The following is a 23,892-nucleotide window of genomic DNA, read 5'->3' on the forward strand; positions in this document are numbered from 1 at the left end:
ACGCCTCCACGTGTCCAGGTAAAAGGGTAGGGAAGGGGCTAAGGGCCTAAGTCACCAGGAAGGGACTGAGCTGGAGGCATCTGTTGGGGTCAAGTCAAGAGCAGGAGGGAGGCCTGGCCCCGGTGTAAGATCCCTCAGTCCACTAGGACCTCTGAGGGTCAGGGCCAGGGGGTAGAGAGGTGCCCAGCTTCCTCACCCAGAAGACCAAAGAGCAGTGATGAGGGACTGGACTGGCCCAGTCTTTCCCCGACCTCATCCCCACGACATTAATCCACTCTGCACGCACCAGCTGCTCTGTGGCCAGCCCTATGCTGGGGTGATTCTGGGGATAAGAACTATCAGACAGTCCTGGCCATCAAGAAACTCCCAATATGGGCCAACATGGTACATGCTGTGCTCAAGGAAAGCCCAGGGACATGGTGGTGGAGGACAGTCAGGGAAGGCTTCCTGAAAGAGGTGATATGTTGGTGGAGAAGCTCAGTAGAAGTTGGCTGGGCAAAGGAAGAGAGAAAGGCATCTCATGCAAAAGGAACAGCATAGGCAAAGGCCAAGAGGTGAGGTGCAACGTGGTGGGTGTGTGTGTCGTGCTTGGATTTGTAGAGGAGACAATTTTCCACAAGAGGGGAGGCTACCATCCTCTTGCTTCCCTGAGCACCTCTGATCAGAAGAGGACAGAGGGGTGTGAATTGATAATGAAGGCAAAAGAGAATCAAGGTATTTGAAAGAAAAAGACAGTGGGGTGGGGCCGGGGGGCTTCCCGGGTAAAAGAGCAGGGTGCAGGCAGGGCGTCACCGCTGTCTTCTGACTGACTGCAGGTGGCTCCTTCTGACCCTAGTATTAGCAATAATAACTCTCATCATCGGAGTAACAGCCAACACTCATTGAGTGCTTGCGGCGTGCCGGGCCACAAAGGGATGGCCCTACTTAATCCTCCCAAAAACCCTGTCATGTAAGTATTATTATTATTACCCCTTACTTTATAGATGAGAAAACTAAGACAGAGAGGGTAAGTCACTTGCTTGAGATCACACAGCAAGTGGTAGAGGCAGGCCTCCAATTCAGGTCTGTCTGACTCCCAGGCCCACGATATTTCTCCTCCACCCTCAGGTCTCCTGAGACTCAGGGATGAGGGTCCTATGACTTGACAGGGGTCCTCGTGGCCCAGACCCTCCCAGATTAGCAGGCTCACATTCTCCCACTACTCCAGGGCTCCCAGGGGCCATTCATTCATTCAGCAACCATTTACCTACTAAACACCCACTGTGTGCCAGGAACTAGGCTGGCTGGTGGGGACACAGTGGGGTGCAGGTAGACCCAACCCTTCCTCCCGGAGCCCTTGGCCTGGTCAGCAAGGCAGATATTGAAGCGTTACTGCAAGTGCGTCAGAGAGCTCACACTGCGCCAGCTCACAGAAGACACTCGTCATCCAGAGGCCACGTCTGTCTGAGGCAACAAGAAACCCGGGTGCTGAGCCAAGCAAGAGCCCAGGTCTCTGGGTCAGGATCCTCCGTCCCTCCAAGCAGGACCGCCCATAGGAGGCAGAAGGGTGCTTGGGGGCAGAGCCAGGATGCAGGCTGGCGAGCTCAGGATGAGGTTATAGCTGCGGATGCTCCACACCCTGCAGGGGACAGAGCAGCCCAGGAGCCAGGACACCCCAAGCTCCTCTCCCGGGAGGCACCCATGGGCCTCTCCTCTCTCTTTCTGCCTTTCTCTTCCTGGCTCCAAACAGCCACCTACTCCCTCCTCAAACCACTGAGTTTTATGAATTAAGCAAAGAGCTTTCCTACCACTTTGCATCTTACCTGAATTCTCATCTCCCTCCAGCCCCCAAACTTCCTGTCCTGGGCACATACCAGCCTCCAGGGTGACATTTCTCCAAGTGTGGTCCAGGCTCCCTGGTTGCAGGAGAGGGAAAGCTTTACAGAGAAAGGGACACGTAAGCGGTTTTCAAGAATGAACAGGAGTTCAGCAGGCAGATAAGGAAGCAGGAAGAGCAGGGCAAACGCACACACAGGAGAGAACGAGGTAAGTTCTGGGAACTTCAAGCAGCTTGGAAAGACTGGAAATTTGTAAAGCAAGAGGGGAACCCCAGGAAGTGAAGTTGGCTGAGGAACTGAAGAAGCAGAAGTGTTTTGTCCTGAGCACTGTTTTGTCTTGTAAGAAAATAGCTAATATCTTCCAAGTGCTTGCCACGCGAAAGGCACCGTGCCAAATGCTTTCTAGATATTAACTCATTTAATCCCGACTCCATGAAGTAGTGGTTATGATACCCATTTTCCAGAGGAGAAAACTGAGGCACAGAGAGGTTAAGTTGATTGTCTAAGGACACAGAGACCCAGTAGGGCTCCAGAGCCCACTCTATTGACCATCTCACTAAACAGCCTCTCCTGGACTCCATGCCCCAAGTCACCAGGCGTGGTGGGCCTGGCCTGGGTCTCTCTGCCCAGCTAACAGGGCCCTCTATGCTCACCCCAGGTTGTGCCATGGGCCACCTGCCCACCCCCAAGAAGATGGCCAGCCCACGGACCTTCACCTTCCTCTGTGGTTTGCTGGCAGCCAATCTGGTGGGAGCCACCCTCAGCCCTCCTGCGGTTCTCAGCCTCGGCCCAGAAGTCATCGAACAAAGTAAGTCTTGGCTGCCCAAGGCCTCACCACCATAAGGCAAGGGGGCAGGTAAAGCAGCCCTCCAAAGGAGGGAGAGAGTTCCCCATCACTGGGGGTATGCAGGGCACTGTTGGGCTCCCAGGTCTTGGGTGAGACTTGATTGGGTGAGTTACAAAATTGGGGAGTGTCTACGATCCTCAAGAGTCCATGATTCCAAGATCCCCTTCTTCTTAAATTCCACGATTCCCAAACGCACTACTCTGAGGTTCCACGGCCTGCAGAAGGGGTGTGCGGCCACTGCACGCGACGACGCAACTGCCTCTCCGGCCGCTCTCCCTTAAACCCCTTTGCCAGAGCGCCTCTTCTGAGTTAGACCCAGGGCGCAGCTAGTCTCCAGAGCAAAGACCCTCAGCTGGGAGTCTGGCCGCCTGGGCCACGGGCACAGCTTTACCACGCTCCAGCTCTGTGGCCCTGGTAACTCCCCGAGCCTCGGTTTCCTCCTCTGGAAGAGGGTCCGCCCCCTTAGGTTGTTGGGAAGTAACAACAACCTTCTTGTTACAGGAAGTAACAAGAGCTTCATGGCCTCTACAGCTCAGCTTCTCAATCTCAGCACTGCTGACCTTGGGGGCCGAATACCTCTGTTGTGGGTGGCTGTGCTGTGCACTCTAGCTGTTTAGCAGCGTCCTCGGCCCAGCTGTGACACCAAAAATGTCTCCAGACATTGCCAAGTGTCTCCCAGGGTACATTGCCCCAGTTGAGAACCACTGCTCCAGTGTTGTCCCCTGAGAGGGAGGAAATCAGTGGGCTCTGGAGGTCCCCCTAGAGCAAGTAGAGACCAATCCTCTGTACGCAGTGGGTCTGGGCTGCATCTGGATGGGCAGGGATGGGCCAGGTCCTGCAGGGCCAGACAGGCATTGTAACCAGAGGAGGGAACCCCTAGGAGGGATGGGAAGCAGAGAGCTCTTGACACTCTTTGGGGAGGCATATGTGCCTTGGGCCCACGCTGAATCGCAAGCATGTGGAATTTCAGCCAGAAGGAGCTTGGAGAAGAGCAGCCATTTAGGTTCCCCAGCAGCAGCGTCTGAGTTCAGGAGCTGTGTGCAGGTGGGTTGTCCTGGAGGCGATCCCAGGAAATACCTGCAAGAGAGCGGGAAGCAAGTCAGGTAAGGGGAAGCCAGTTACCACCGGGAGCTGCAGCTCAGTCCTACTGGGCGTCTGTGTTAGTCAGGGCCAGTCAGAAGCAGAAACCACACAGTAAGCCCAACGGATGGGTTTGTATGAAGAATTATCAGCAGGAATTGGAATACTGGAAAATTGGCTAAAAGGAAAAAAAGTGAGAACGCCAAATGAGACCCTAGGGATTGGGATGCAGTAGGGAGCTCAAATCCAAGTAATGAAGAAACTTGGAGGAGAGAATCCTCCCCAGAACTCATGGGAGGAGTGTGTTGAAGCCCCTTGAATGGTGGGGAAAGTCCCTGAGCTGTCTGGGGTGAGAGCTGGTCCACGGTTGGCAGGCTGAGGCCACCTGGCAGAGAACTGCCTGCCAAGGAGCAAATGGATTTCTTTGGGGGGCAGCCCCTGGACAAAGGGATTGCTGTTGACTCACTGGGAAGTTGTCCCTGGGTAACTGCCTGGAAGGGAGCTGGGGTGCCCCCAGCACGGGCTGCCCATGGGAGTCCACTCAACTCACAGCCTGAAGCTCTGGGAGGTGATGCCACTGGAGTCTGGCAAGAGGAGCACCAGGGCCAGGAGGGGAAGCTCCTTCCTCCCCCATGTCCCTCCAGAGCCTCTACTGACAGTGCTGAACAGTGCGCCAGCTGGCAGAGGAGGAATATTTACAGGGACCAGCTCCATTGTCACAGGGCAGGCAAAAAGGCCCACTTTGTCTCTGAGAGGCACCAACACACAGGGACTCTGGGATACAGCGTCCCCACGGGGCGGCGACACACCTAAGTCCTCCTGCCCGAGGGTGGAGGGAGCTGGGGTATTTATACACCAGTTCCCGTCAGTCACTGGCTGAGGTTTTCTTCTGGAGCATCAGCTCTCCAGCACTCTGAGCTGCTCTGCACACAAGTCAAATGGGCTCCAGCTGTCAGGAAAAAGAGTCCAACAGTGACCAGAACCCAGGGGTCCTGGCTCTTCCTTTCTCTACTCAGCACCTGGGGCTCTTTGGACAACAGGCCCATAGGATATGGATGTCAGAGAATCATTAGCAAGTGAGTTTCAGCAGCAAAACAGCCCCAAACAAGGCCTTATGAGTTCCCTGCCTCTTGGCTCCAGAGTGTTTGCCCCTGGCTAGGGAGAGAGTTGCAGGTCCATGTGCCGGGTGTCCTGGCCAACACTCCCGGCAGAGGCTGGCAATGTTCAAGGGTGTGAATGGTCCCACCCGTGCCCAGCCACAGTCTTCATGTGAAAGCGACCCATCCGGACCATCGTCCTGCAGGCCACATTTACACAGTGGAGATGATCAGCATGGAGCCATCCAGAGCCTCACCTTATATCCCAGTCCACGTAGCCCTGAGTGATGTCCCCTTCCAGCCTGGAGCCCCCACCAAGCCATCCTTCTCGCCCCCCCTGCTGGACCCTAATCCCTGGGATCTGTCTCCAGGGCTGACACAGAAACTGAAGGATCACGATGCTGTCAACACCCTGCAGCAGCTGCCGCTGCTCAGTGCCATGAAGAAGGAGTCGGCTGGGGGCATATTCAGCAGCCTGGTGAGGTCCATCCTGAAGCATATCGTCCGGTAAGTGGAGCAGAACCAAGTCGGGAGCTAGCTCTTTGCCCACACATCTGCCCGGGACGCGCTTTGCATGCTCAATCGATCGGTCAACAAGCATTGGTTGGTATCAGCTCTGTGCCTGACCGTGAAGGATGGCTCAAACAAAGCCTCTCCCTCAGAGGCTCCCAGAGGAGTAACAATAACCGTAAGAGAGTGACCCAGGAACCCTAAGGGGGGTGACCTCAGAGGAAGGTCACCTGGTGTTGGAGGGTGAAGGGATAAGGCGATGCTTCTCAGTGGAGGGGACAGGTGAGCCAATGACTCCATGCTCACCAGGAGACAAGAAGAAATGGCATTCCAGGCAGAGGGACTGGCCTGAGGAAAGGCATGGGCAGGGGGAGGTGAGGGTCAGAGTGGCCGGTGCTCAGACCCCAAGGCCAAGAGGGAGAGATCAGCAGGGCCAGGGCTCAGATGGTCTTACAAGTCAGCCCCAGGAGCTTGGATTCATCTCCTAAGTGATGGGGGAGCCATGGAAGTGTTGCGGGCAGGGGAGAGGAGAAGGATGGGGGCAAGACCGTGCTGAGGAGGAGTCAGCACACAGGGCTTGGGTCCAGCTGCTCGCTGGGCACTGGGGGGTTGGAGGCAGGAAAGATGGAGGGAAGCTGGTCTGGGGACGATGCTCAGTGAACATGAGGCATGAATCTCATCTCTCTCGTGTCCCATCCAGGCTGAAAGTCACCTCAGCCAGCATCCACCAGCTGCAGGTGCAACCCCTACATGATGGCCGGGAGCTGATGATCAATGTTCCCCTGGACATGGTAGCTGGATTCAACACGTGAGTGTCCCCTCAGTCAGGCACAGCTGGCCTGACAGTTTCCTCCACTCATTCTCCCCACCCCCCATCCTCCATGCAGGTGTCTGGAAAAGAGAGTTCCAAGCAGAGGAAAGAGCAAGGGCAAAGGCCCTCAGGCAAGAGTGCACTTGCCTTGTTCACAGAACGGAATGAGAGCGGGGAAAGGGGGCAGTGAGGTGGTGCCCCAGTAGGCATCTGGGGCCAGATCGTACAGGGCCTTGTGGGTCAAGGTGAGGACTTGGTTTTACCAAGCGAGATGGGAGCCGTGCAGGGCTCTAAGCAGAGGAGGGACATGACATGATTTCACATTCTTCAAGAAGCCCTCTGGCTGCTGTGTATGGGGGCAAGAGTGGAGACAGGGAGGCTATCCAGAAGCTACTGCAATAATTCAGGAGGAGACAATAATAGCATGGACCGGGGTTTAGGAACAGGAAGGTGGTGAGAAGTAGACAGATTCCAAATACGTCTCGGAGGACACAACAGGATTTCCTGACAGATTGAATGGGGGCTCAGGGTGGGGCGGGAGGAGAGGGGAGATTGAGGGGTCAAGGCAGCATGGAGTGGCCAGCAAACAAAACAGGGAAGATCATGAGAGGAGAAGATTCGGGGAAGGAGCCATAGTTCAGTTTGTACATGTTAAACCTGAGATGCCTGTGAGACATTTGAGAAGTGAGTATAAGTTTGGAAGCTACTGACATAGGCAGAGGATTTAAACCAGGAGAGGAATCCAGAAACTGAGCCTGGGACACAATGAAGTCAACAGTTGAGGAGATGAGGAGAACCCAGCAAGGAGCCTGAGAAGGGAGGAGTGAGAGCCAGGAGACAGAGGTAGAAAGCAGGCTTGGCTTGATCCAGCCTGAAGCTGGGATGGAGCTCACAGCATGGGGCTCCTCCACTCCCAGGCCCCTGGTCAAGACCATTGTGGAGCTGCACATGGAGGTGGAGGCCCAAGCCATCATCCACGTGGAGACTAGCGAGAGAGACCACTCCCGCCTGGTCCTCAGCAACTGCTCCAACAGCCACGGGAGGCTGCGCATCAGCCTGCTACATAAGTGAGTGTGACCTCCTCCCACTGGGCTCCTGGCATGCCTGGGAGGGAAGCCAGGTGGTGTCCTGGCCCCATGTTACAGATGGAGAACATTGAAGCCCACAGAAGGAAAAGGACTTATCTCTCCTGACTCCTGATCTGGAGCTCCCTCCAGGAAATCTGTGATGTCAAAGAGAGCTCAAGATATCAAGGGTGAAGTGATAATGATGGGATTTCAGGCATCATGCCAGAAATTGGGGCAAACTTTTGAAGGTGGAGAGGAGGCTCTTTCCTAGGCCCCTCAAACCACACAGGTAGACTAGGGTGGAGCCATGGGTATAAACTGTGGAGTCAGGCAAACGTGTCTCCTTCATTTACTGTCCAGGTGACGCTGGGCAAGTCACCTCCCCATGCCTCACCTTCCAGGCCACAGTGAGAGGATTAACAGGGCAGCAGCGCTAAGCACTCAGCTGAGGGCAGGGCACGCAAAAGATGCTCAAAGACATGGTGCTTCCCTCCATCTCTCCTTAGCAGGAGAATGGGGGGGATGCCAACTGCCCTCATCCCAGTGTCCAGCACGAATTCCTAAAGACAAGCCCCAGGCCCTGTCCCTGAGAACTGTCTGCCACTGTCTACACCAGGCTCAGGGTCTACCCCAGCCTTGTTTCTAATAGGCCCTGTGCCTTGGGCAAGTTCCTTCCTCCCCTGGACTCAGTCTCCCCTCCTGTAAAACAGGGGAGGGGTGATCATCTCTGACCCTGCCTCATCTCTCTCCTCTTCTCCTCTTGGGAAGGCGCTCCTTCCTGCTCAACTCCTTAGCTGACAAGGTCATAAGCCTCCTGGTGCCAGCCCTGCCCAAACTGGTGAAAAGCGAGGTAAGTGGAATCAGGGTCTCTCTGGCCTGTGAAGCTTGCTCCCCCTGTGGTTGGGGATGGAACTGCACGCTGGTGCTAAGGGACCTGCGTTTCCTTGAGTGGGAAGCTTCTGGGCTTGGGTCACTCTTTCAGCAGTGGATTCTTGAGATCAAGGTAATGAAACTCCCAAAAGTCAGCCAGGGGACCTTGAACAGTGATGTGCTGATAAATTGCTCACAATTGACTCAGGAGGGGTTGGTTGAAGGAAGGGAGCTCTGATTTGTAACATTTACTGATTTCCTTGATGTAAACACCCCTTCCATTGCCAGTTTCAAGCTACTAGTGTGACGTCACTGAGCAGAGTCAGGAAGAGATGCCTGGTGGCCCACTCTTGTATGGCACTTCCACCATGCAGATACAATAGATGTAAATAAGCTAAGAACAGTAGATAACAGCAAAATAAAACAAAATAATTAGGAAGTAATGAGTTTTGAGTTTTCATTGACTTTGATCTTAGCATAACTTATTTAATTGTAAGTTTATACAACTTAATTTTTAATAATGTCAGTTTTAGCACCAAGCTCAGATATTCCTAAAAATTTAACGTTTGGCCCTCGTAAATTGGTCCAAGCTGGCTCGAGCACACCAGGGCCTCACCATCCTGGTTGTGTCATCAGGGGTTTGTCACCCACCAGGTCTTGCTGCACTTATTTTTCTTATGTTTCTTATTCATAAACACGAATCCATCTCATTTTATATGTCCCTTCAATGTCACAGGTAAACTAAAACTCTATAAGTTGGATTCATCCACCGTGACCATTGATTTTCACTGTAAATTCCAAGATGTGTTCACAACAGTGATTCTCCTGGGGTTAAAAACACCTTGTCAGGGACTTCCCTGGCAGCCCAGTGGTTAAGACTCCACGCTTCAACTGCAGGGAGCGCAGGTTCGATCCCTGGTCACGGGACTAAGATCCTGCATGCCGCACTGCGCTGCATGGCCAAAATGAAATAAATAAATAATAAAAACACCTTGTCAAATAATTAATATACTTTTAATAAAAAAACTTTTTTGAATGGAAAATACACTATTATAACCAAAACTTTTGGGAAAAAATACCCATAATCCTTCAACCTTGGCGGTTATTTTTTCTTTTGCCTGTTGTTTTCCAAATCTCCATCCACATGCACTCAGATTTTTATGTGGCTGCACTCGACATCAATATTATTTGATATCCTCTACAGTGTGTCTATTTCCTATGATAGATATGATAATCATAACTATTTTAATAGCTGCACCGTATTTAATACTTCTTAAAACCATTCCAGAGAGCCTTCTGAAAGGACTTTGAAAGTAAATAATTCAGTAAAACTTAGCTTTACTTATGTGAGGTACTTATTCTCTTAAGAAATTTTTTTTTCTATTTAAAGGTGGCAGTTTCTTCAAGTAGAGCCCAGCTGGAAATTTTTTCCCAGCCTCCAGCAAAATCATATTTTAACTGGCATTATACTTTAATAGCTAAAGATGTGTCTTCCACTAGAAAAGATGGCAAGAACTTGGGATTATAAAATGTTCTTTGCATGATATCTGTTTTTAAGGGTGAAAAGCCAAATAAAGTGAAAACTGGCATTCCATTAATCATCATGGTTTCCCACCATGAATCACTGGATTTGAAACTGCAGTCCTATGAATATTTTACTTGGCATGAAGGGAAAAAGGCGCAGCATGTTTAAATCTGGCAGGAGCCCATCTAGAAAATGCTGATGCCCCTTTCAGTGTAAATATGTGGGTCCCAATCCCAAATGCACATCAGAACCTCTTGGGAAGGCTTTTTAAAATACTGATATCAGGGCTCGACCTGAAAGATTCAGATTTAATTGGCCTGGTGGGGCCCTGGTATCCCGGAGGATCCTAGCTGCCCCAGAGGAGGATTCTAATATGTAGCCAGGGTTGAGACCCAGGGGTGGAACTGAAGGAAGGGGAATTGTGGGAGAAGATGCAGAGGGTGCCAGCGACACCCTTCCCATGAGGAACAGGCAGTGAATGCTGGGAGTCTCTGAGCTCAACTCCTCCATCCTTCCTGGGTTCAGGGTTGGCAAAGCAGCTGGAGCAGGGAACAGGATTTTCATAGGAAAAATTAACATTCGTCAAAGTGCATTGTCATTTCTCAAGAGTAGCAATGGGTGGTCAATGAGAAGGTTCTTCACTGGGGAAATTGTACCTAAGACAAAATGACAAAATCTCAGAGCACTGCCCTGGAAAACAGGCTGCCTAGAGCAGAGAACAAGGCGTTTGGGCCCCATGGTCAAGTAAGCCAATTGTTTAACTTCCTGCCCAAGAAGAACAGCTCAGGCCAGAGGTTGTCACTCTGGACATTTGGGCCCCCTAATTCTTTGTTGTGGTGGCCGTCCTGTGCATTGAGGGATGTTTAGTAGCATCCCTGGCCTCCACCTACTAGATGCCAGTAACACTCCCCCTAAACTGTGACAACTGAAAATGCCTTCAGAAATTTCCAAATGTCTCTTGGGAGACAAAATCCTCCCCTGCTGAGAACTGCTGCAATTTTGAGGGGAGAAGAGTTTGGGGGGCAAAGAGATATGTTGGAGCTAGAAACCCACAGAGATTGTTCGCAAGTCTGGTTGGGTCTGTCTTGCTGGCCTGTATTCTAACCTGACACGTGGAAGGAAGTCAGTACCTAGTGTTGACTCAAGAAGTGAATGAAGGAACGCATTCTCCATTTCCCTCCTATGGAAACGTGGGCTCTTGTGAACACGATGAGTCTGAGGGGAGGACAGCTGACAGGACAGGCACACCCTGGACACAGGGCAAGGGACAAACCATTGCAAAAGATGCCAAGTGACACCAGAGGCTGTGACGGGCTCCGAGCAGCGGTGATGGCTGGGGACGTAGACGCACCACTGAGTCCTCAAGCCCATGGGTGAAAATCTGGCTGGCCGTGGGCACAGGGATGGGACTCAGCTCAGGAGAGCTGGGCATGGGTCACTGTGGGGCTATGTGCTGGCGCCTGGCTGATGGAGGCCCTGCATTTGTGCTGTTGCAGCTGTGCCCTGTGATCGAGGCAGCCTTTGAGGACATGCGTGAGGACCTCCTGAACCTGACGAACGGTAGGTGCGCCGCTCTCTCATACCTTTCTCCTTGACTGCTGAGCTGGCCTCCAGGCCCTGGCCCTGCCCAAGGCAGGCCTCCCCCCATCAGGCTTGAGCAGCAGCTTGGCCCAGGAGCAAGTGAGACAAGAATCATCTGATCCCTGGCCAGGATGAGCAGACAGGAAATCACCACAACTGTGACTTCATGAGCACACAGTATGTGCAAGGTTCTATGTGAGCCAGTGGGTGCCCCAGATAAACGCAAGTTCAAATCCCAGTTCTGCCACTGATTTGCTCCATGGCTTTGAAAAAGCCAACTCCACCTCCTTATTCTGTTTCCTCATCTATAAAATGGGGTTTATGCAGCCCTACCTCACAGAATTGTTAGTGAGGCTTAAAAGTTTATGGGAAAGTTCCAGATACATAGCAGGTTCTCTGCCTGGCACAGAGAGGTGCTTACAGATGTGTGCTGGATGGGTGGATAGATGGATGGATGGTTGGATGGATGGATGGATGGATGGATGATCAGAGACTACTATGGGCTACTAGGGAAGAAATAAATTGTATCCTCAGATCACTCACAGTGAAATTCTGAGTTCTTGGACCCCTCAGAGAGGGAACTGGTAGGAAGAAGAAAATTCTACCATCTACTCTTTTGGGATCTGAAGAGGTTCATTCAAAGCCCCCAGAGAGGAGTGGAAAGAAGAGAATGGAATCAATAGGCATTCAGCACCCATAGAGCACCTGCTTTGGGCCAAGCCCTTGGGCTGAGTGTTTTATATACACTATCTTACTGACTCCTCAGACAACTCCATGAAGTGGAGTGGATCACTACCCCACTTCACAGATAAGGAAACTGAGGCTCAGAAATGAAATCATTTGTCCAAGTCCACAGAGGAAATTAATGATAGGGGAAGGCTTTAACCCAATTCTTCAAGTTCCAAATCTGGTTTAATTCAGATTTGAGCCAACTTTACTAGGTACCAGTCCTGTACAACCTACGAGGCCGGTATACTACTCTATCCCCATTTTAAGATGAGGAAACTGAGGTTCAGAGGCAGGAAGAGGCTAGCCAAGGCTGCTGGGGCTCCAACCCAAGTCTGTCCGGCTTCCCTGCTCCCCAGGGGCAGGGCAGGAGGCCTCCCCGAGGAGTAGGCAGACCAACGACCAGCTCCCCGTCCGCCTCTGCGCCCCTCCCTTGTCCTCTCCATTTTCCGCCCGGGCACATGAGACGCCACCGCCATCTGGCGGCCAGGTGGGGAATCCCAAGGCAAACGCACGCAATCCCTAGCACAGACCCAGACCCTGGGGGGGCGTGCAGATCAGTCTGGTGGGGGAGGTAGACAGGTATAAGCAGTAGGTCAGTTTTGTTCCAAACCAGAACGTTGGCATAGGACCGACTGGGTTCAGATCCTTTCACAGTATGCCCTTGAGCAAGTCACTTCACTCTCGTGAGCCTTGCTTTCCCCATCTGTAAAATGAGGGTAATTGTAGGACCTACTTCCTAAGGTTATTGTGAGGATTCCATGAGCTAACACATGTAAAAGTTTAACACATTACCTGGTGCTTGATATATGCTCAATAAATGTCAGTCAGTATCATCATCATCTTTTTTTTTTTTTTGATGTTGTGGATAGGAGTTTATTAATTTATTTATTTATTTTTGCTGTGTTGGGTCTTCATTTCTGTGCGAGGGCTTTCTCTAGTTGTGGCAAGCGGGGGCCACTCTTCATCACAGTGCGCGGGCCTCTCACTATCGCGGCCTCTCTTGTTGCGGAGCACAGGCTCCAGACGCGCAGGCTCAGTAGTTGTGGCTCACGGGCCTAGTTGCTCCGTGGCATGTGGGATCCTCCCAGACCAGGGCTCGAACCCGTGTCCCCTGCATTAGCCGGCAGATTCTCAACCACTGCGCCACCAGGGAAGCCCCATCATCATTTTATCATGGTCCTTATCAACATCATCATTACGCCTGCCCCTCCCCTTACTCCACCTCGTGCAATAATGCTGTCCCAGCCCAAAGCAGCCCCAAACCATCCCATCCAATACTGTCCTCCGCCCTCACAGAACTTTCTTCTTCTCCCTGAGCAGTGCCTGTTTCTCTCAACTCTGACCATCTGGAGTTTGACTTTATGTCTCCTGCCATCGACCATAATGTTGTTCATCTCATCCTGGGGGTGAGTGTCATGGGACCTCAAGGAGAAAGTGGGGACATCACTGCCCTTCTCTGACTCCCAAGGGTCAGACACCATGGGTCTGTTTCAGGGGAGAAAAACGCCAGTCACAGTTAGGACACACAGGCTGATTTAGAAGAATCTCAACAGGCTGAATGTGTCCCATGTAAACCATTCTGATGGAGAAAAATCAGCAGCTGGAAGCCACACACAGAACATGGACCCCAGTGACCTGATTTCCTGCAACCCTGATTTTTCCAGTCAGGGTCCAGAGTGTGTGGGGTTCTTGGCCTTTCTTGCAGGCAAGCCCCTTCCATTCCTCAAATACCTGGTGACCTTGAACAAGAGCCCAGGATGGAGACACATCATTGAGGATCACACAGACCTAAGTTTCTCTCCCAGCTCCACAGCTCCCTGGTGTGTGACTTTGGGCAAGTTTCTTCACCCCTTTAAGCCGCAATTTCCTGATCTGTAAAATGTAATAACAATGGTCACCAAGGAGAGGAAGAAATGAGGCTGCATGGGGCCTGGCAAGAAACCAGTAACCATCAGTTCTCTATAAAATGTGGAGCCTCCCACCCACACTGGGGCTGGACACCCTCAGGGACCAGTTCAAGCAACGGAGCGTGAATCTCAGACCAGCTTTCGTGGATCCTTGGAAAACAGCAGCATCAAACATTTCCATCCGTTCTGTTGCAGTCTTGAATATTCCCTTCATCTAAAGGGTTTGTGAGGTATCTGAGAAGTTGAAACCTAAATGCCACATAAGACATCTAGATTTTTTAAAAATCAGAGATTACCTGAGGGGTGCAAGTGCAGTAGATGTTGCTAGGCACCTGAGATAAGTCATCATCTACAGCAAAGCACTGAATGCCAGGCTGAGTTTCCTGGCAGCAAATGCAAAAAGGGAAACAAGCTGAATGGTGTCATTTCCTTCTAGGTTATTACTGGATATGTCGTGGAGTTAAAGTTCCCAGACAACTTTCTGCTCTGTGTCTCCTTAGGCCAAGTTGGTGGACTCGGAAGGAAAGGTGACTAAGCTGTTCAATGACAGTGTGGATTCCCTGAATCTGCCCTCCCTATACCACAGCCCTTTCAGCCTCACCATGAGGAAGGATATAGTGAATGCTGCAGTAGCTGCCTTGCTCCCTCCAGAAGAACTCATGGTCCTGTTGGACTATGTGGTAAGCCTCAGCATGGGACAGAGCGTGAAGCCACCTCTGCCGCATTATGGGGATTTCCTGAATCAACGGGGACACAAGGACCCCTAAGCAGGCACCATCTGTCAGGCTCAGCTTACATACCTCCAGTGATGGAGAGCTCACTCCCTTCTCGAACAGACCCTGCCTCTGATATATAACTCCAAAGCTGAAAACCTCCCTGTAACATCCAGCACCAGTCCTAGTTCTGCCCTCCTGGAACCTGAAATGCCTGCTTCCTCTACCAAATAACAGGCCTGTCCAAAGGGCATTTTAGATTCTGACTGGCCCTGGGACGGTGATGGCACCACCGTCGTCCACTGCAGGACCCACGGCAGACATCACTAATCTCTCGGGGCCCTCCTTCCTGTTGACCCTGGATGCCGACACAGCCGCAGAATCCTGATCAAACCAGCACAGCAGAAAACCACCCCTAGTCAACTGGAGTGTGCCACCTCACCGGGGTGACCGATGGGGAAATCGAGGCCCAGAAGGGGATAGGGTTGGCCCAAAGTTAGGGGAGTGGGACAGGACTTCAGGTCAGCTGACAGACAAGAGATCACCAAGATCTCGGGGATTAGAAGTCAGGGTGAGGGGCTGGGATGACAAGAAAAGGGGAGTGGTCACCAGCAACCACATTCATGACTATAGTAAGAATTCGGTCGCTTCTCTATGTCCTCAGAACAGGGAGCCAGCCGCCCACAGACCCACGAGCACCACCAACCCACAGTAAAAGTCCAGGCTGGCGGGGACTTCATTCTCCACAGCCACTGACATAGGGGATGTTTCCCACCAGGGACAGACATGTGCACTGGACCACCAGGTCCTCCCAGCTTTTCTGGGGTTTGGGGGATCCCAGCAGTGGGGCTGCTGGGGGTGTGTCTCCCCTCTCCCCGCCAGTGGACCTGCTCTGGCTTCCTCTCTTCCTTAGCTTCCTGAGACGGCCCGCAGGCTGAAGTCAAGCATCAAGGTGATCAGTGAAAAGGTTGGTCCATTTGCCATCTGCAGCCTGAAGGGTGTTTGCTGTGGTCTGTCTACTGGCCTCTGGGGAGTAAAGTATGTGTGGAACTGCTCTGTCCTTCGAGCACTGGTGACTGTAACAGACTGGTCCCAGTCCTCACGGATATTTCAATCTAACAGGACAGTTTGACCTGAATCAAATAATTACACAGATAATAATTCAGTTACAAGTGTGATGACAAAGGACAGATTCTAGGGGTTATGAGAGCACTACTGGGGCACCTGATAGAGTCTGGGGGATTAGGAAGGGCTTCCCTGAAGGGAAAAGTATTCCAGATATAGGGAGAAGCAAAACCAAAGGCTGTGAGATGGGAAGAGCAACAGTCTATTCCAAGATCTGAGGAAGCAGGGAGTCCAGGAAGGTTGACAGTGGCCAGACCACATGGGGCTGCATGGGGCCGGCAGGCCATGGTGAGGCACTTGGGAGGTCACATGTGGGTCTGATGTCCTTTCAGGCAGCAAATCAGCTGGGGCGCACACAAATCGTGAAGATCCTGACTCAGAAGACCCCAGAGCTCCTTGTGGACCAGGGCCATGCCAAGGTGGCCCAACTGATCATGCTGGAAGTATTTGCCACCAATGAAGCCTACCGCCCCTTCTTCACCCTGGGCATTGTGAGTTCAGTTGTCTGAGACGTTGGCAGCAACCTGGGGGACACCCCTGTCCACTGTTCCTGTTCACCCCTTTTGCTTTGCTAAACCTTTCCACCACTCTTTTTATCTCAGAGGGATAGGGGAAGGGAATTCTGAACCAAGAATCAGGAGATTTGGGGGCCCAGCTCTTTATTAGTCAGGATCTTTGGGCAGAAATTTAATTCACATGCACAAAATGAATTCTATTAGCTCATATAACTGAAAAGTCTAGGTCATGATAGCTTCAGGAATAGCTGGATCCAGGCGTTCAAGCAATGTCATCTTCATTCTTCTCTCTTCCCTTGTTTTTCTTTGTGCTACCTTCATCCTCAGGCAGGTTATCCCTTCATGGAAGTGCCCCCAAGCTACATCAGGCTTATAACCTATCCGCTTGGCAACCCCAATGGAAAAGCTTCTCTTTCCCAGTAGTTCCAGCAGAACTTCCAAACCTGACTCTCATTGGCTGAGTTAGGGTCAAATGCCCGCTCATGAACCAACCAGTGTGGCCAGAAAAACGAAGTATGTAAATTTTCTGAGCTGGGACACACACACACAAACACACAGGAGTGGGGGATTGGGTTTGGCTCTATCCAAACCACAGGGCTGAGAGGGAAAGGGGTAATTCCTCTTCTGAAATATGAACAGAACTAAATCAGCTCCAAGTAAGTTCTTAACTGATTTTTGCAGTAACCCCAGCAGGTCAGATCTCAGAGCTTCTATATAGGGGGACCCTGTGCGTAAAGGTATGGGGCTGGGAGTCATCAAAGGGCAAGCCCAGTAGGAAGGTATCTTAGATGGGGCCCTTAGAAACAGGCCCGAGACAAAGACTCTTATAAAAGTGATGTATTGGGGGAGAGCTCCCAGGAGAAGGACTGAGCAAGGATGTGGTCTCAGCTGGAGGCTCGCTTCTGCTTCACCCCACAGAGAGCTCTGGAGCATGGCGGCACCACAGAGTCGAGCCCAGGCTGAAACAAGAAGGTTGGCCTTTTGTTCCCCCTTGTCTTTCAGTTGTTGGCCATAACTGTTCCCAGAGGAGGCACAACATAACCTCCCAGCAAGGCCGCTCCGCTCCAGCAAGGGCAGTTCCCCAGACAAGGGGAAGGCTGGGCACTGTTCGCAGCTGCATTCAGCTGAAGAATGATGCCCCACCCCAAAAATGGATCTGAGTGGGCCACCAGCTGCATGCTACAGAGGACAGGGAGAAGAAAGAGACGAGGCAAGGTTCATGGTTGGGCCCTGGATAAGTGAGGCCGAGGAATCTGGACATCACCTGGTTGTTGGAGGTTAACGTTACACTCTCCTCACAGGAGGGTCGCTGCATGTCCTGTGCAGGCTGTCCACACGCCACGTCAGCGGGCACCATTCACACAACTCCAGGATGCACAGTGCCCTGGTTTCCTGTGTGGGAGGATACTCTGAGCCCCCAACCAGCAGGGGAAGTGGACTGCCCCTGGCCAGCCTCACTCCCTGGGGACTTCCCCTCCATGGCCCATGGCAGGCACTTTTCAAAAGGTCACCAAGCCCAGGCCTGCAGGAGAAGTTTGTTCTCTGGGTGCAGCTGCCCTGGAGCTGGAGCCTGGCACTTGGGCTCACCCCAGCCCATGGGTCAAGATGATGGATATCTTCGGCACCTGCGTTTCAGGCCTGGCTTAGTTTCTGACCTTTCCAATAATAATAACCGGTTAAGATTTACCATCCTGTCTGCCCCTCAGTTTCCTCACCTCTACAATGGGGTAATAACAGGACTCACTTCACAAGAGTCGTGAGGATCAAAGGAGATGATCAGATAAAGCTCTTAAAACACCACCTGACACACAGTGAGGGCTCTGTGTGTATTGGCTACTGTCATCATTGTCATGATCAGTAATCCTCTGCGCAGTCTCTTCAATGGGGAGTGGGTACAGGTACCAGCCCAATAAAGAAGGAATTTGAGGCCCACAGAGGTCAGACCCTTTCCCAAGGTCACAGCCAACAGCTGAGATTCAGACGGTGTCAGCTTGGTCCCAGAGCCTCCTTGCAGAACCCCACACTCTACACCTGACACATCCTCTAAATAAATGGGGCCTGGGTTTCTCTTGTTGCAGGAAGCCACCTCAGAAGCTCAGTTTTACACGAGAGGTGACCTACTTATGCTCTACTTTAACAAAATCAGGTAAACATGAAAATCACTGTGAAGATTCTGGTGATGAAAATGAGTCCTGTCTGGTGACCACTGGTTTCTTTAAACACCCAGTGTTTTGAGCCTCTGGGGTGACAGTGTGAGTGAAGGCTGCTTCAGGACAGGCAGAAAGGCTGTCTTGCCGCATCTGTCCTACTGTCAAGGACTGAGTGTGAGAGAAAGCAGAGGGACATGGCCTTGCAGCAGTCACGGGGCAGGCTGACCCTGGCCACGCGGGAAGGGGCCGCCCAGCACCATCCCCTCGGCCTGGGGCAGCCCATTTTGGACACCAAGAAAGTGGCAGCAACAGTCATGCCCAGATGCTGAGCCCCCACGGAGCCCAGCCCAGCAGCACACGGCTCCCGCTGCCTCCTACAACCCTGCCTGTCCTCCCCTCATCCCACCACCCTCCTGCTGCCCCAAAGGGAGTTCAGGGGTTGCAAACTGGAGCCTCCTGGGACAAATCAAGCCCATGGATGTGTTTTCATCAGCTCACATAGGGTTAGGTTTTTTAATATAAATTAGTCGCCAACATATACAAATCAGAATATCTGGCCGCCATGGCCTGCATTCCTACATGGCAACAAACAGTGGAGCTAGGAATTAGGTACCCCCTTTAGAAGGAGAAAGAGCTCCTCAGTCCACCATGGTCCTCACTCCCGGGGGTGATCTTTCTGCCTGCTCTCTGGGCAACTATTTGTTTGCTATCTCCCCCTGCTTCCCCCACGTATTACAATGTAAGCTCCATGAAGCAAGGATTTTATTTGGGTCACTGCTGTACATCCAGAGCCTGCACCGTGTCTGGTACACAATAGGTGCTCAGTAAGTAGTTGGTGAATGAATGAATGGGACTCCGAGGGACCAGCCTCATGGGCATCTTCTGTTGCAGCTCTGATCAGATTCACCTGATGAACTCAGCCATTGGCCTGTTCAATGTGAGTATGTACACATTTTCCCTGGGTATGCAGGGGATTGCCGAGGATAGTCCATCTCAGAAGCAGACATTGCCCAGGATTTGCTTTGAACAAGGTCCCCACGGGCAGCCCCATGGTGAGCTGGCCAGCCTCCCCGATCTCAGCCTCAAAGTCCAACCTCCTGGTTCAGGTGTTTACTGAGCACCTACTGTATGCCAGACACAGCTGAGAATACACACATTCACAAACACAGATACACACAGACTTCCCTTCTGTAAAGTTCTGACCCTAAATCAGAAACAAATCTCCTTTATTCACATCTCATTTTGCTCATATAGACTCACCTCAGTGGTGACCCTGGGCAGCCCCTTCCCCCCCAGTCCTCAGTTTCCCTGAGTCAGACTGAATCAGAGATCTCAAATTGGTTGAATCCTGTCTTCTGCTGTGGTGGGGTATTTGTTTCTATGTTTTGGAGAGGGGCAAATTTTTCCACCCTTTTGTTCTTTTAATTTTTTTTGACAAATTTTTTTTTTTTTTTTTTTTTTGCGGTACGCGGGTCTCTCACTGCTGTGGCCTCTCCCGTTGCGGAGCACAGGTTCCGGATGCACAGGCTCAGCGGCCATGGCTCACGGGCCCAGCTGCTCCGCGGCATGTGGGATCTTCCCGGACCGGGGCGCAAACCCGTGTCCCCTGCATTGGCAGGCGGACTCCCAACCACTGTGCCACCAGGGAAGCCCGACAAATATTTTTTAATGGGGAGGTTTCCACATGAAAATCAGGACTTCTGGCTTCCCTTGAGAAGTCAAAAACTCGGGAAACAGGGTGAAATTCCCTTGGAGAATTCTGCTGAAACAGAGCGGTGGAGCCCTTGAGATTGGGGGTGAGGGATGCATCCCACAAACGTACGCCAGTCCCCTACCTGCTGGATTCAGGGTCACCTGGTTTGTGCCCCACCCCTCCCCCCACAGCCTGTCTTGTCCATGGAGCCCTTGCAGTTCTGACCAGTCAGGAACCTGAGATTCAGCATCTCCACCAGCTGCCCTCGCCACAGGGCGGGACTGTGCCCATCCTAGCAATGGCTGGGAGGACTTTCGATTCTCAGCCAGGGTGATGGGGCCCCTTCTCTTTCACAGCCTGAACTTCTGAAAGACTTCACCACCAAGATCCTTGCCTCCGTCCTGCTGCCAAACGAGAACGGTGCGTCCCTTTGCTGTCCATCCCCCTGGTCCCCAGGGCATTGAGGGCAGGTGCTTTACTTCTCCTGCCTGTGTCTCCACTTGGGGCCCCTTTCATTTATTTTCCACCTATCCTCAGAGCCTAGTTCTAATTCTGCCTCCTCCAGGAAGTCTTCCAGGTCACCCACCTGGAAATAAGCTTTCCCATCTCCAGCATCCCAGCCCAATTCCTTCACTCATGCCAGAGCCTAGGCATGCATGGCAATGCCCCAGCAGGAGAGAGACAGAGGTGGAAACAGACAACTAGAGCACACCCAATGTGCCTCCGATAGACCCGGGCTCAAGTGCTGATTCCCCTTCTTGCTGGCTGCCTGGCCTTGGACAAGCTGCCTTATCATCCTGAGGCTCAGTTTCTCCCTCTGTAAAATGTGAAAATAAGAGCACCTTCCTCAGAGGCATAAAGGAGAAGATGTGTGTATGGGGGCAGAGAGGGGGCGCCTGACACAGTCAGTGTTCAACAGTTCTTAGCCTTTGCTGTTGTTGGCTGTTATTCATGTCAGTGGTGGAGGAAGCCAAGAGAAAAGGTTGGAATTATTCCCGTTCAGCCCCAGGTCTTGGGGATGGGGAGAATTGGTAACCTCTGACTTTTGTCATGTCTTTGTTTTATCAGAGTAAGAAATCTCAAAGTATAGGCACGTGTTGTGGATGATGGGAGGCCCTGATCTTTCTTGAGCAGGAGCAGGAGAGGATGTGAGGGTACCTTTAGGAGCAGCCAGAAGCTGGGGCTGGAGACAAAAAATGGGGAGATGAGGCTGGGTGGATGCTAGGGCTGGAGAACAGGGAGAGGCAAAAGGGGCAGTCTGAGTCGGGAGTGCCACGTCAAGGAACTGTGAGCCTCCCACAGCTGCCCAATCCCACCCCAGGCCCACCATTCTCTGACCACACTTGTGATTTCAGGCAAATTAAGATCCGGGATCTCAGTGTCAATGGTGAAGGCCTTGGGATTTGAGGCAGCTTCGTGGTCTCTGACAGAGGTGAGTGGGGTTAAACATACAGTCGCAGGGAGAGCCCAGGGATGGGAGGTGGGTGCTGCTCTCCAATCCTGGTCCCTCTGGTCACTTATGGGGGACCTTGGGCAAGTCCCTTCTCTCTCAGGGCCTCACGTCCTCATCTGTAAGCGGAAGAGGATGGCTGTCCTAGCCTGGAGTCATAAACCTCCAGCCTTTTCTATCTTACCTGTCATCCCACCTGGCAGAGGGAAGGGTAGGAGGCTTTGTTAACTGGCTTCAAAGGCAAGGCGACATTTGACTCATTTTCAGCTGCCCAGCCTCAAAAACTGTGTCCATGCTTCAGCTGGCTTTGATGGAGAATTATGACAGCATACTGTGCATGATACCTAGGCTGGGTCTAGACTCAGGGACCAGAGGACCAGTTCAAATGCTAACTCTGCCTCTCTCTCTAGCCAGGGGCCCTCAGGCAGATCCTTTGGCCTCTCTGAGCCCAGGTTCCTTACCCATAAAACCAGCAGGTGTCTAAATATACAGGCCAGCCATGCACTAATGAACTATATACAATGATTCAGTTATAATATAAGCAGTTTATCTAAGACACATACTGCATTTAATTCATGTTGGATGGACACAACAGGTGTCCATCCAACTGGGTGGCTGGAGCTTAGTAGACCTCATGTTCTCTTATTAGGGGGCATTTAGCAACTGTCCTTTTTTTTTTTTTAATCAAGTTGCAAAGCATCATTTGCAGTTCGGGTTAGAAAGGTATCATTTCACACTTTGGATGTGCTTTTTCCAAATTTCCTGTTTTGCTCTATTAATTTGTTTTGGACTAGCAGCACACTGATATCCTTTTTATAGCCTTACAATGTAATATGTTTTAAAATCTAGTCAAAGGAATGAATAAATGGATAGATTTGAGGGAATTCCCTGGCGGTCTAGTGGTTAAGACTCCGCGCTTTCACTGCCAAGGGCCCAAGTTCAATCCCTGGTGGGGAACTAAGATCCCACAAGATGCGCAGCATGGCCCCCCAAAAAAAGGACAGATCCGAGATTAAACAAGTATGGCTTTTAAAAAGTTAATGGTAGAATCTAGGTGATGAGTATACAAGTGTTCACTATAAAATTCTTTCAACTTTGCTGTATATTTGAAAATTATCATAATAGAATGTTGGGGGAAATCTAATAGGTTACATTCCTTGTATCACACTTAGTTTCCTCAAAAAAGGCAGACTGTTGTTAAAAATTTAGCTGCCTGGGACCCAATGGATACAGCCAGGAATCTACATTTTCCAAAACTTCTTGGGAGTTTTGTTAATCTGCTGGGCCTGGGGACAACAGTCCTATATAACCCCAGACTTTGCACTCAGATACTTTACCTGTGCCCCAGGCCCCTGCATGGTGTCACTGTTCACACACAGACGCTCCTGCTCTGACCCTCCCAAGAATTTTTTATGAGTGAGTTCAAGGTCATGACCCCCAATACCAGCAGTCACCTTGTGGAGGATAAACTAGCATAAACCACAAAAGGGCAGAATGTTAAAAAAACTTTTTTGACTTTTCTCCTCCAATTCCAGGATGCCCTTGTGGTCACCCCGGCCTCCTCGTAGAACCTCAGACCATTTTCCTCTCTCCCAGTGAAGACTTGCACTGGAAGTGTGGAAGCCAGCTCTGTAGACTGGCCCTCTCTGCAGTAAATAAACTTGTCTGTGACTCCTGCAGTCTGGAGTGTGTCTTTGTCCCAACTCAGAGGTCATTTTGCCCCTGGCAGGCTTAGGGACTGGACATCCAAGCCACATCTAGGTCATGTTCAGGCACATCTGAGCCAATCTGAGCCATGTCCAAGACATGTCTTGGTGATATCAAAACACACGTGGACAAGGTCCAAGGTTTTGGCCACCTCCCTGAGCGACAGGAATAAAAAAGCCAGTTGCCCCCTCCTGCCTTCCACGTCAGCTTCTAGACCACCTATGGTAGGACAGCCTCTCTGGGGGGTACGCATGTTGTGTTGATCTTGGTGATGTGGTGGGTCGGGGGCTCGCTGAACAGTGTGACTCTGGAGGCAGGATTTGAGTTCTGGCCTGGACCCCTCAGTGGTTGCTTGACCCTAAAATATGGCTCCCCGTCTCTGGGCCTCCGCTTCCTTCTCTGTAAAATGGGGAGAATCTTAGTCCCCACCTTGGAGGGCTGTGGTGAGGATGAAATGAGAGAAAATAGTTCCCAGCACGTGGGAGGTGCTCAATGTCATCTGTGGGTGATGTCATTGTCACTCTTGTTACCTGGACTCCGGGATGTTGGGCCTTATCACTGAAGTCCCTTCCCACTTAGACAGCACGTGACTGTCATTGTCTCCCTGGCCCTCCTGATGCCAGCAGGTTCAGGACAGACAATAAGGCCCCTGTCCTCCAGACTCTGGGTCCGTCCCAGCACACAGAGCTCACATCCCA

The 23,892-nt window shown here is 51.6% G+C and overlaps 1 protein-coding gene across 1 annotated transcript; it reads left to right on the forward strand.

Moving 5' to 3' along the window:
• The first annotated feature begins 9 nt into the window (after positions 1-9).
• Positions 10-23,159, forward strand: BPIFB1 (BPI fold containing family B member 1). The gene is made up of 16 exons (XM_067707839.1): positions 10-18; positions 2,476-2,625; positions 5,213-5,348; positions 6,052-6,159; positions 7,080-7,229; positions 7,998-8,079; positions 11,121-11,184; positions 13,255-13,340; positions 14,342-14,521; positions 15,468-15,521; positions 16,012-16,170; positions 18,273-18,340; positions 19,236-19,281; positions 20,394-20,457; positions 21,393-21,469; positions 23,023-23,159. Exons 2-16 carry the CDS (start codon positions 2,484-2,486, stop codon positions 23,053-23,055), a joined length of 1,449 nt encoding a protein of 482 aa, XP_067563940.1. The 5' UTR covers positions 10-18; positions 2,476-2,483; the 3' UTR covers positions 23,056-23,159.
• Positions 23,160-23,892: the final 733 nt, after the last annotated feature.

The sequence above is a fragment of the Pseudorca crassidens genome, chromosome 15, assembly GCF_039906515.1.
Source record: "Pseudorca crassidens isolate mPseCra1 chromosome 15, mPseCra1.hap1, whole genome shotgun sequence".
NCBI lineage: Eukaryota > Metazoa > Chordata > Mammalia > Artiodactyla > Delphinidae > Pseudorca > Pseudorca crassidens.